Below are 13399 nucleotides of genomic sequence, written 5' to 3' on the forward strand. Positions count from 1 at the left end.
TTTAGTTAGACCTGTAAATATGCTATCACAATAATCAAGCCTACTAAAGATGAATGCATATACTAGTTTTTCCAGGTCCTGCTGAGACATCAGATCTTTTAACCTTGATATATTCTTAAGGTGAGAGTAGGCTGACTTTGTTATTGCCTAAATGTGTTTTTCTAAATTTAGGTCTGAGTCCATCACTACACCCGGATTTCTGGCCTGGTTTGTAGTTTTTAGGTGTATAGATTGAAGCTCTGTGGTGACCTGCAATCGTTTCTCTTTGACTCCAAAGGCAATTACCTCAGTTTTGTTTTTGTTTAGCTGGAGAAAGTTGTGGCACATCCAGTCATTAATCTCCTCAATGCATTTACCAAGGGCCTGTACAGGGCCTTGGACTCCTTGTGACATTGTAATATATATCTGCGTGTCATCTGCATAGCTATGGTAATTTATTTATTTATTTTTTTTTATAATCTGTGCTAGTGGGAGCATGTAGATGTTAAACAGAAAAGGTCCCAGGATGGAACCTTGGGGAATTCCATATGTGGTTCTTGTCTGCTCAGATGTAAAGTTACCTATTGACACAAAGTACTCCTCTAAGTATGTTTTTTGAACATACAAGTTGAGTACAGTTCCGCAAAGACCCGCTGATATAATATAATGTGGTCAACTGTATGAACAGAAGAGGTCCCAGGATGGAACCTTGGGGAACTCCACATGTGATTCTTGTCTGCTCAGATGTAAAGTTGCCAAGGGGGCGTAAAGTAGGCCGCTATTTATGCTAGTAAATGTGGAGAAAGAAGCATTTTAATGGTAGGTGTTGGCTTGAATGAAGTAGACTTTTTTTTCATTAATTTTCTTCAATGTCTTTGGAGGGAAACCATGAAGTGAAGAGAAGGGGGACGCATCAACCAAAAGATTTTCAAATAACACAAAAGGACAAACGCCAAAATCATACCTTTAATGGCTTTTAAATGGGATAGGACAGACTGTCGTCTTGGCTGTTTGTCTATTGAGCAGGATTTCATCCAAAAGTACCTACTACCTTCAATGAAATGGTGATTAACCTGTTTGCCTCACAGAAAAGCTATTGGTGTGAACCTGTCTTCAAGTAAGATAGGCCCAAGCATGTGCACTTCTTAAAAAAACGTGACACGTTTCCTTTACCTTTATTATTTGACTCTGTCTCTCTAAACATCAACTAATTTTACTGTAGTTATTTATTGTTTTTATTAGGATATACTATATGTTTGGCGCAACAATGTAGTTGTGATGAAAAATTAGTTCAGGTTATTGCAGTTATAATGTATATAGTGCAACCCTGTTGAACCGTGTCTGACATTGTAGGATTTGTGTGTGAAGCTTGTATCTTTTGGTACTTCTGTTGTTGAAATGTAATATGTTTATTTTCATAATGTATATCATAACTCATCCAGTCAGTGTCACCACCAGCCATCACTGTTGATCATAGTCCCATACTGAGCACAAACACATGAAATTGTTTCATCCCCAAATCCCTGCCCTGCCGAAACGGGTATTCATATGGTTTTAACCAACTATGAAACCACTCTGAAACATACATTTCAAACTTTACTGAATAGTTAATTTTTTTCAATATACCTTAGTCTTCATATTATCATGATTATTTATTTAGGATTCTTCCTGTTAAATGACAGTTGTTAACCATGACATAAAAACATGTTAATCAGAAGTGCACTGTCCGACACAACTCGTATTTTGATTGGTAACAGTGACAGCCTGACCATGTTTGCATGTCAGCATTGACTTGTGTCGACATTCTCATGGAGTTAATGTTCAGATAAAGTGATCTTTGCATCCTTCAAGTGCCATTCCCTGAGCTGGGACACTGAAGCCCACATGGCTCAGTTGCTGGCCCTCAGAAGGCAACACTAGCTGAATTGCCAAATAGTTACGGGGACCTTTATTTCATTTTTAAATATTTTTTAAATTTACCTTTATTTTAATATTACTAATGTATTTTTCAGACCACTGAATGAAACATTTGTTTCCAGACAACTGAATTGAGAAATAGAAATATTTATAATTCCATACGAGAATTATACCTTGAACCGAATCGTTGCATCTCCTCGACAAAGGCAATAAAGTTCCAGTCATACCTATTGGCTGAAATAGTAGACTAAGTCCTCCCCACATGGATCAAAACCACAGAGCTCAGTTTGAGAAAAGAGAATTGAATAGCGAGAAGTGAATAAAATCATAAAAAAAAGGATATGCAAGAGATTTTTGTGTTTGGTGTCTTGTTTGTTTTGGTGCCAATACAAACAAGACATTATGTTCCATGTTCTTTCTTTTCTTTGCGTGTTTTTAGTTTCTGTTGCTGTATTTTATGAGTGAATTTTGTTCCACACCAAATAATTTTTCACATAACCAGTCAGCTTGATTTGAATCTTTTTTTCTTCTTCTTTGATTACGTATTTTTGTCAATTGAAGAGGTTGTTTATATTATCGACCAGTGAAGCCGACTTCAAAACTCTCAAAACACTCAATTGTGAATGCATTTATCTTGAAACGTCTCACAACAACAGCCCAAAACTCCTCATTCCTGATGCAACAAGGGCCATGTCGAGAGAGACCAGCGTCCTACCTGACATACTGAAAACACACTAAAGCTAACTGACAGAACGATCCAAGGACCCAGGCAGTGGAATCAGGGAAAGACCAACCAACGAGAAAACTGTTGGGCTAGACGCGTGTGCCGCTACAACTCAAAGTAGGATCGATGACTTCCTTTCCTTTGTGAGTGTTACGGTTGGTGTTTGGAGACTGGTAGCTGTTGTTAACCGTTAATTTACATATTTATTAGTGCTAGAATCCAAAATTCAATTTGGCTCCATGATGTTTACCCATTCTCTTGCCTTTTTGAGGCATCTCCATAATTCATATTCATATGGTTGAATATCATAACTCACCTCACCATACAATTTATTTTCATACCTCACAATACATATTTCATGTGCAATTGAGTTTTTATAAGACATACATTTCCTGCTTGTAATTTAAGATTCATGTTTTGGTCTATGCTATGTTTTGCCTAATATTGCAATATACACTCACCGGCCACTTTAATAGGTACACCTGTTCATTTCAATTGCTTGTTAACACAAATAGTTAATCAGCCAATCGCATGGCTGCAACTCAATGCATTAAGGCATGTAGAGGTGGTCAAGACAGCTTGCTGAAGTTCAATCCGAGCATCAGAATGGGGAAGACAGGGGATTTAAGTGACTTTGAACGTGGCATGGTTGTTGGTGCCAGACGGGCAGGTTTGAGTATTTCAGAAACTGCTGATCTACTGGGATTGTCACACACAACCATGTCTAGGGTTTACAGAAAATGGTCTGAAAAAGAGAAAATATCCAGTGAGCGGCAGTTGTGTGGACGAAAATGCATTCTTGACGTGAGAGGTCAGAGGAGAATGGACAGACTGGTTCAAGATAATAGGAAGGCAACAATAACTCAAATAACCACTCGTTACAACCAAGGAATGCAGAATACAATCTTTGAATGCACAACACGTCGAACCTTGAAGAAGATGGGCTACAGCAGCAGAAGACCACACCGGTTGCCACTTCTGTCAGCTAACAACAGGAAACTGAGACTACAATTTGCACAGGCTCACCAAAACAGGGACAATAAAAGACTGGAAAAATGTTGCCTGGTCTGACAAGTCTCGATTTCAGCTGCAACATTCAGATGGTCAGAATTTGGCAAAAACAACATGAAAGCCTGGATACATCCTGCCTTGTATCAACGGTTCAGGCTGCTGCTGGTGGTGTAATGGTGTGGGGGATATTTTCTTGGCACGCTTTGGGCCCCTCAGTAACAACTGAGCATAGTTTAAATGCCGCAGCCTACCTGAGTATTGCTTCTGACCCTGTCCATCCCTTTATGACCACAGTGTACCCATCATCCGATGGCTTCTTCCAGTAGGATAATGCACCATGTCACAAAGCTCAAATCATCTCAAACTGGTTTCTTGAACATGACAATGAGTTCACTGTACTCCAATGGCCTCCACAGTCACCAGATTTCAAGACAATAGAGCACCTTTGGGATGTGGTGGAACGGGAAATTCGCATCATAGATGTGTAGCTGACAAATCTGCAGTAACTGTGTGATACTATCATGTTAATATTGACCAAAATTTCTGAGAAATGTTTCCAACACCTTGTTGAAAGTATGCCACCAAGAATTAAGGCATTTCTGAAGGCAAAACCTTATACTAGGAAGGTGTACTTAATTCAATTCAATTCAATTCAATTCAATTCAATTTTATTTATATAGCGCCAGATTACAACAATTGTCATCTCAAGGCACTTAAGTAATATAGTCCAATTAAAGCCAATTGGAATTCAATTCATTGTAATCATAATCCAATTAATTCATATAGAGCCAATTAAAAAAATAATATCCTAGCTAAGGAAACCAACAGATTGCACCGAAACTTGTCTTCAGTCCAATCTCCCGTCCTGAGCGTGCCTGTGGCGACTGTGGAAAGGAACGACTCCCTTTTAACAGGAAGAAACCTCTGGCAGAACCAGACTCAGGAAGGGTGGCCATCCGCCTCGACCAGCTGGGGTTTGAGAATACAGAAAAGAGGCAAAAGAGGGGGGAAAAAAACACCATAACGCCATTCAAAGGATATCTGTTGGAACAGGGAAACACAAGTTAATAACCACAATAATGTCACATAATATCATTTGAGAAATTAAACAGGGGGAAAAAGAGAGCAAAGAGAGGGAAGGTGTGACAGATGAGGTCCCCCAGCAGTCTAAGCCTATAGCAGCTTAACTATGGGATGTTTCAGGATTACCTGAGCCATCCCTAACTATAAGCTTTATCAAAAAGGAAAGTTTTAAGCCTAATCTTAAAAGTGGAAAGGGTGTCTGCTTCCCGGACATTTACTGGCAGCTTATTCCACAAGAGAGGGGCCTGATAACTGAAGGCTCTACCTCCCATTCTACTTTTAGAAACTCTGGGAACAACAAGTAAACCTGCAGTTTGGGAGCAAAGTGTTCTGTTAGGAAAATACATTACAATGAGATCTTTAAGATATGATGGAGCTCGGTCATTAAGAGCTTTATATGTGAGGAGAAGAATCTTAAATTCTATTCTGCATTTAACAGGAAGCCAATGAAGAGAAGCTAAAACTGGAGAAACATGATCTCTGGTGTTAGTTCTCATCAGAACTCTGGCTGCAACATTTTGGATCAGCTGGAAGCTTTTCAAAGAATATGTGAGACAGTCGAATAATAAGGAATTACAGTAGTCCAATCTTGAAGTAACAAATGCATGAACTAGTTTCTCTGCATCACCCTGAGACAGTGAGACAGTGCTCAGGTCCAAAGAGAACAACTTTAGTTTTGTCTGAATTTAGAAGCAGACAGTTCTGAGTCATCCAGGTCTTTATGTCTTTAAGACACGCTTGTAGTCTGACCAACCTATTGGTTTCATCTGGTTTAATAGACAGGTACAGCTGAGTATCATCAGCATAACAATGGAAATTTATACCATGCTGTCTAATAATGTTACCTAATGGAAGCATGTATGAAGTAAAAAGAATCGGTCCAACCACAGAACCCTGAGGAACTCCATGACTTACTCTGGTGTGTGAGGAAGATTCTTCATTTACAAGAACAAACTGGAATCTATCAGATAAATATGACTTAAACCAGCCTAATGCAGTTCCTTTAATCCCAATAACATGTTCAAGTCTCGTATCAAATACAGCACTGAGATCCAACAGGACAAGCACAGAAACAAGTCCGCTATCAGAGGCTAAGAGGAGACCATTGGTAACTTTCACCAGTGCTGTTTCTGTGCTATGATGCACTCTGAATCCTGACTGAAACTCTTCAAACAGATTATTTCTATGTAAATGATCACAAAGTTGAACTGCAACTATTTTTTCAAGAACTTTAGACAAAAAAGGGAGATTGATTATAGGTCGATAATTAGCCAACACTTCTGAATCAAGAATAGGTTTTTTAAGTAAAGGTTTATTTACAGCAACCTTAAAAGTCTGAGGTACATATCCTGTCAACAAAGACCGATTGATCAAATCCAATATGGAAGTGTCAATTAAGGGGAAAACATCCTTGAACAGTCTGGTTGGGATTGGGTCTAAAATACAAGTTGATGGTTTAGAAGAGACTATTGCTGTTGTTAGCTCAAAGAGATCAACAGGGCAGAAGCTGTCTAAATACAAATCAGGTTCGAAATATACTTCTAAAGCTGCTCTACTTGATGATACATCAGTGATAATAGTGGGAAGGATTCCATTAATCTTCTCTCTGATAGAAACAATTTTATTTATGTAGAATCTCATGAAATCATCACTGCTGAGAATTAAAGGAATACATGGCTCAACAGAGCTCTGACTCTTTGTCAGCCTGGCAACAGTGCTGAAAAGAAACTTGGGATTATTCTTATTCTCTTCTATCAATGATGAATAATAAGCAGTTCTAGCTTTACGAAGGACTTTCTTATACGTTATTAAACTATCTTTCCAGACTAATTGAGACTATTCTAAATTAGAGGAATGCCACTGTCTCTCCAGCTTTCTTGCAGTCTGCTTCAACGCACACAGCTGTGAATTATACCAAGGAGCCAACCTCTTCTGACTGATTACCTTCCTTTTCGGAGGGGCAACATTGTCCAGTGTTGTACGCATTGAAACTATAGTGCTGTCAACAAGAGAGTCACATGGCAGTGAAGAAAAGGATGATGAAATCAACTCTTTAAATCTGGTTACAGAATTATCTGACAGACACCTTCTATATGTAAAATTCTTCTCAGAAGCCGTATAGTCAAGTAATGTAAATTCAAAAGTTATTAAAAAATGGTCAGACAAGACAGGGTTATGAGGGAACACTGTTAACTGTTCACTCTCAATGCCATAAGTCAGCACAAGGTCAAGGGTATGATTAATGCAGTGAGTAGGTCTGTGAAATCCAGTAGAGTCTAATATAGAATTAAAGTTAATATTTAGGCTGTCATTTTCAACATCTACATGAATATTAAAGTCACCCACTACAAAGACTTTATCTGTACTCAGCACTAACTGTCATAAAAACTCTGAGAATTCAGACAGAAACTCAGAATAAGGGCCAGGTGGACGATACACAACAACAAACACAAGAGGTTTTTGTGATTTCCACTTTGGGTGGGAAAAACTGAGAATCAGAGATTCAAAATAGCTAAAACTAATCTTGGGTCTAGGACTGATTAGTAACCCTGATCTGAAGATATCTGCCACTCCTCCTCTGCCTGTGGTTCGAGGAATGTGAACATTTAAATAGTCAGAGGGAGTTGATTCATTAATGCTAACATGATCCTCCTGCTGCAGCCAGGTTTCTGTAAGACAAAATATATCAATATGATGATCACAGATCAAATCATTCACTAACAGAGACTTCGAAGGGAGAGATCTAATATTCAGCAAACCACATTTAATAGTTTGATTTTTTTGTTCAATTAAAGTTTTTGATTAAAATTTTTTTTGCTCCTTTTGTGTTTTTTTATTGAGGGGGGGGGGGGGGGGGGGGGGCAGCATCAGGTGGGGAGCTGCAGAGAAGTGTGTAAGACTACAACTCTGCATCGTGCGATGGTGAACCACGGGCTTGACTTTAGGACTATGACTCCTCTTCCTGACAGTCAGCCAGCCACTCTTAAGTCCTGGCTGCTCGGGATCTGCTAGGGGACGACGAACAGAGCGAGCTACGCTAGGTGGCTCCGCACTGGCTAAAGGGGCCTGGCTCGCTATCGGCTGGTTTTCAACAGTGCAGAGCCGAGCTTCCAATTCAGATAACCTTGCCTCCAAAACTACAAAAAGACTACATTTGTTACATGTACGATTACCACTAAAGGAGGCAGAGGAGTAACTAAACATCTGACACAGGGAGCAGGTGAAAGCAGGAGATGGAGGAAGAGAACTGGTAGTCATGCTAAGCTAGAGAACCAGACACACCGCTAAAAAGTGAAAAATAAAGACTAAAAATCTGTAAGAGTGAGCGTTAGAATATAACAAGTATGCGATAGAGTTAACTATGCAAGATGTGTAAATTATAGGGAGAAATAAGGTGATTATTAGTAGTTCAAGAGGAACAAGAAATGTCACAGTGCACACACAAAGCAACAGGAAGTGATGCAATACCTCTGTCTTACCACAAAGCAAAGCCGCAAAGTGACCAATCTGTGTATATTGGCATTTCTTTTATTTGGTAGCTTTCCTTTTGTAAAACTGAGGTCAATTCAAGCAAGAACTACTTAGTAGCATTGTGAGACTGATTCAGATTAATTCCGATTTTATTCCTTCTTTGTAGGTGATGCCCCTTTTTCCTTAAGTTTTTTCCCCCTTAATTTAATAGTGAGTATACTACATCTGCTTAAATTCAACACTTTCATTTTCTACTTGAATACATTATCCAAAACTGAATTATTTGGTCAAAGCAGACTAATTATAGAAATGACCAAGCTTTCATTTAATTTCTAAGAAAAAATGTCCCAAACAAGTGGCTAAGAAGACGGGGAAAAAAAACATCCATTTCAATTGTTTTTAAACACTTAGTCAGTTAAGTTAGTTTTATGCTGACAGCAGCAGCAGCTCTGTGTATGCGTTTCTGTTCAGCTGCAACTATGGGAGGAGCTGTGGTTCTGTCAAGAGGTGCTGTAGAAGATGTTGTCCATGACCTGAGTTATCAAAGACTATGAAATTCATTTAAACGTTGTTGCAAATGAATATCCATTTAGAGACTAAATTGATTAGTTTCTTATTATACAATTTTTGATAACTCTACCCTGGTCTGCAAATGAAATTATTTTATCCTATTCTGGATATCTATAACTCATCACCCACCGTGACACAAACAGAGACTCCAAACTGCAGACTATTACAAAGAACTGGTGGAGTGAAGATCGCTGGAAGTACAGGTAGATGCTGCAGTCTGTCTGCTTGGTTGCCAATTCCATATTGAAATAGCGTCAGCATTTGTTATTATGTAATAATACCACAACCAATACTACTTTTGTGCAGTACTAAAGCTGAATCAAGTATTTAAATGGTGTTCTCTGCACAACACATAATTGTGCCACAACCATAACAGGCCACAGACCGCCTTGTTTGTGAGTAAAGTCAGTGATAGAACACACAACCAAATTTGATGACATGGGACTCATGTTAATAATGGAGGAAATTGGGGAATTACCTTTGAAATATATGAGGGGGAAGTCCAGGTCAGAATATTCAATGAAATACTCAATGAATGCTCAGTAACTTAATTGTAAAAACAAAATATTTATTAAAAACCCCTTGCATACTTTAAGTATATTTGTGTATGTTTAGTTTTCTGTCTGGATGTCAGAGGGAGAAAATAAAATGGCAGTCTATACAAATTATTATGATATGCCAGAATTGGAATGAGTGGAGAGTAATCATTTGTATTCACTGCCATTTTATTTTTTCTCACTAGTGTGTATCATCACCTGTGTATGATCACATGTGACTTTCTTTCCTTTAGGGCTATGACTATTTTATATTGTATATCCATTATATATCCATTTAAATCAAATATTACATTTCCATGGATAGTTTTTAGATATGGAATATGAAGTGTGCCTGGTATCTAGAGTCAATTTTAAGTTTAATTCATGTTTCCTTTACGTTAATTCAGTTTAGTTAAAAAAACTAAATAAAACTATCATTAAAACAACATATGGTCGGTGTTTGTCTAAAATGTGTGTCTGTTTTATCAGCTGGACAATCCAGATGAGCAGGCAGCTCAGATCAGAAGAGAACTGGATGGGCGACTACAGATGGCAGATCAGATTGCTCGGGTAAGAGATGAAGAAGAATGGAAGGTGTATGGAACTTTGAATATGCTGTATGAAATAACATTTGATTTTAGATTGATATTTTTCTTTTAATGTACATCTTGGGTGTTATGATAGATTTTTGTTGTAACATGATTTACAACAATTGCTTTTCCTTATGTCTATTTATAAAGCACTCAAAATGAGCTGTTTTAAATCAATTGATTTAGATTATCAATCTATATCTGATTTTTGTGAAAAGCATGGGCAAAGAAAAATACAATTCAATATTGACATAGATTGGAATCACGTACATTAGAATTATACAATACAGCATTGCCAATGTAGAGGATGTGCTTTCTGGGCATTCTTGTTAACTAAGTAGATGAATATCATCACCTGTGTATGATCACATGTGACTTTCTTTCCTTTAGGGCTATGACTATTTTATATTGTATATCCATTATATATCCATTTAAATCAAATATTACATTTCCATGGATAGTTTTTATATATGGAATATGAAGTGTGTCTGGTATCTAGAGTCAATTTTAAGTTTAATTCATGTTTCCTTTACGTTAATTCAGTTTAGTTAAAAAAACTAAATAAAACTATCATTAAAACAACATATGGTCGGTGTTTGTCTAAAATGTGTGTCTGTTTTACAGCATTGCCAATGTAGAGGATGTGCTTTCTGGGCATTCTTGTTAACTAAGTAGATGAATTCCTGTTTTATTAAGCTTGGAGGAAGATTCCCACGGTTTGACTCCAGAGAGATGGAGGTCATGTATATTGAGGAGCTCCGATCCTCTGTCAACTTGCTAATGGCAAATCTGGAGAGCATGCCTGTATCCAAGGGAGGAGAGTTTAAGCTTCAGAAATTGAAACGAGGCCACAACACCTCCATTATGGATATGGGCCAGGAGGATGAAAACACACTCTCCAAGTCTGATGTTGTGCTGTCATTCACCCTGGAGGTAAGCAAATGCCTATTAAATGGTTCAGGTAAGGTTTGGTTGAGTTATTATACTTGTATACATTAAACAAAGTAAAGAGAGAAGAGATAGAAGATATCATGGCACAGAAGCACAGAAGGCTCTCTCTTGAGGCAGTTTTAAAAAAAAATATATAAATATGTATCCTGTGCTACCATAGACATTTGGCCATTTCACCAAAGGCTTGGGCCAATGTGACAAGAAACTAACAAAAAAACATACTTATTCATAATTATATTTATCGTGAGCATTATATTGCATTTCTGTGTGAATGTGCATATGATAGAGGACAAAAGAACTGAGTCTTGAGTTCTTGAAAAAATAGTTGCAGCTCAATTTTGTGATCATTTACATAGAAATAATCAGTTTGAAGAGTTTCAGTCAGGATTCAGAGTGTATCATAGCACAGAAACAGCCGTGGTGAAAGTTACCAATGATCTCCTCTTAGCCTCTGATAGCGGACTTGTTTCTGTACTTGTCCTGTTGGATCTCAGTGCTGTATTTGATACGATCGATCACAGCATTCTGTTACAGAGACTTGAACATGTTATTGGGATTAAAGGAACTGCATTAGGCTGGTTTAAGTCATATTTAGCTGATAGATTCCAGTTTGTTGTTGTAAATGAAGAATCTTCCTCACACACCAGAGTAAGTCATGGAGTTCCTCAGGGTTCTGTGGTTGGACCGATTCTTTTTACTTCATACATGCTTCCATTAGGAAACATTATTAGACAGCATGGCATAAATTTCGATTGTTATGCTAATGATACTCAGCTGTACTTATCTATGACACCAGATGAAACCAATAGGTTGGTCAGACTACAAGCGTGTCTTAAAGACATAAAGACCTGGATGACTCAGAACTGTCTGCTTCTAAATTCAGACAAAACGGAAGTTGTTCTCTTTGGACCTGAGCGCTTCAGGGAGAAATTGTCTAGTTATATAGTTACTTTAGACGGTATTTCCTTGGCTTCTACTTCAACAGTGAGGATCCTTGGAGTTATTTTTGACCAGAATTTATCATTTGACACACATATAAAACAGGTTTCGAGGACTGCCTTCTTTCACCTTCGTAATATTGTTTAATCAGGAACATCCTGTCTCAGGGTGATGCAGAGAAACTAGTCCATGCATTTGTTACTTCAAGATTGGACAACTGTAATTCCTTATTACTGGGCTGTCCCACATATTCTCTGAAAAGCCTCCAGCTGATCCAAAATGCTGCAGCCAGAGTTCTGATGAGAACTAACGGGAGAGATCATGTTTCTCCAGTTTTAGCTTCTCTTCATTGGCTTCCTGTTAAATTCAGAATAGAATTTAAGATTCTTCTCCTCACATGTAAAGCTCTTAATGACCGAGCTCCATCATATCTTAAAGATCTCATTGTAAGGTATTTTCCTAACAGAGCACTTCGCTCCCAAACTGCAGTTTTACTTGTGGTTCCCAGAGTTTCCAGTAGAAAAGTAGAATGGGAGGTAGAGCCTTCAGTTATCAGGCCCCGCTCTTGTGGAATAAGCTGCCAGTAAATGTCCGGGAAGCAGACACCCTTTCCGCTTTTAAGATTAGGCTTAAAACTTTCCTTTTCGATAAAGCTTATAGTTAGGGATGGCTCAAGTGATCCTGAAACATCCCATAGTTAAGCTGCTATATGTCACAGTTTATGTTTTAATAGTCTTGTTTTCAGTTTCTCATGTTTTCAGGTTATGTTCTTGTCATGTTTCTCCCCTGTCACGTTAGGTTCACTCATGTCACCTGTTTCATTGTTTACAGCTGCACCTCATTCACTAATCACCCCCTCCGCAGCATTTAGTCTCCTGGTTTCCTTTCACTCATTGCAGAATCCTCACCAACCCTTCATGTCATGATCACCGAAGTTAAGTCTGGTTTCCTGCCTCATGGCCTTGTTAATTTATTCATAGCCATAGTCACAGTTAATCTTAGTCTTGTTTTTTCTCACAGTGCCATAGTTTTGTTAAGTTTGCTATAGTTAAATGTTTTGGATATCCGGCCCTGCCGCACTTTCTGTTTTTGTCTAGCTCCCTGTTTTGTTTTTTTGGAAATAAACCATTTCAACTTTAAAGAATTGCATCTCGGTCCTACCTCTCACCCCCGCCCCTGACACTATAGGCTTAGACTGCTGGGGGACCTCATCTGTCACACCTTTCCTCACTGTGCTCTCTTTTTCCCCCTGTTTAATTTCTCAAATGATATTATGTACATGTGACATGGTGTTTTTTCCCCCTCTTTTCTGTCTTCTCAAACCCCAGCTGGTCGAGGCGGATGGCCACCCTTCCTGAGTCTGGTTCTGCCAGAGGTTTCTTCCTGTTAAAAGGGAGTCGTTCCTTTCCACAGTCGCCACAGGCATGCTCAGGACAGGAGATTGAACTGAAGACAAGTTTCGGTGCATTCTGTTGGTTTCCTTAGCTAGGATATTGTTTTTGAATTGGCTCTACATGAATGAATTGGATTATTTTGAAATGAATTAATTGGATTTCATTGGATCATGATTACAATTAATTGAATTCCAATTAGCTTGAATTGGACTATATTATTTAAGTGTCTTGAGA

The 13399-nt window shown here is 38.3% G+C and overlaps 1 protein-coding gene across 3 annotated transcripts in view; it reads left to right on the forward strand.

Moving 5' to 3' along the window:
• The window catches only part of LOC140303953 (calcium-dependent secretion activator 1-like), a 654602-nt gene that overhangs the window by 49632 nt on the left and 591571 nt on the right, over positions 1 to 13399 (forward strand). For all 3 annotated transcript variants that reach the window (XR_011915222.1, XM_072382948.1, XM_072382947.1), the window contains exons 4-5: positions 9781 to 9861; positions 10578 to 10814. Coding sequence is in view for 2 of the 3 variants with exons in the window: in XM_072382948.1 (XP_072239049.1) it covers positions 9781 to 9861; positions 10578 to 10814 (318 nt within the window). In the remaining variant the exon portion in view is untranslated. The remainder of the gene's footprint in view (positions 1 to 9780; positions 9862 to 10577; positions 10815 to 13399) is intronic.

Source organism: Leuresthes tenuis, unplaced genomic scaffold, assembly GCF_036924035.1.
Source record: "Leuresthes tenuis unplaced genomic scaffold, fLeuTen1.0.hap1 SCAF_3, whole genome shotgun sequence".
NCBI lineage: Eukaryota > Metazoa > Chordata > Actinopteri > Atheriniformes > Atherinopsidae > Leuresthes > Leuresthes tenuis.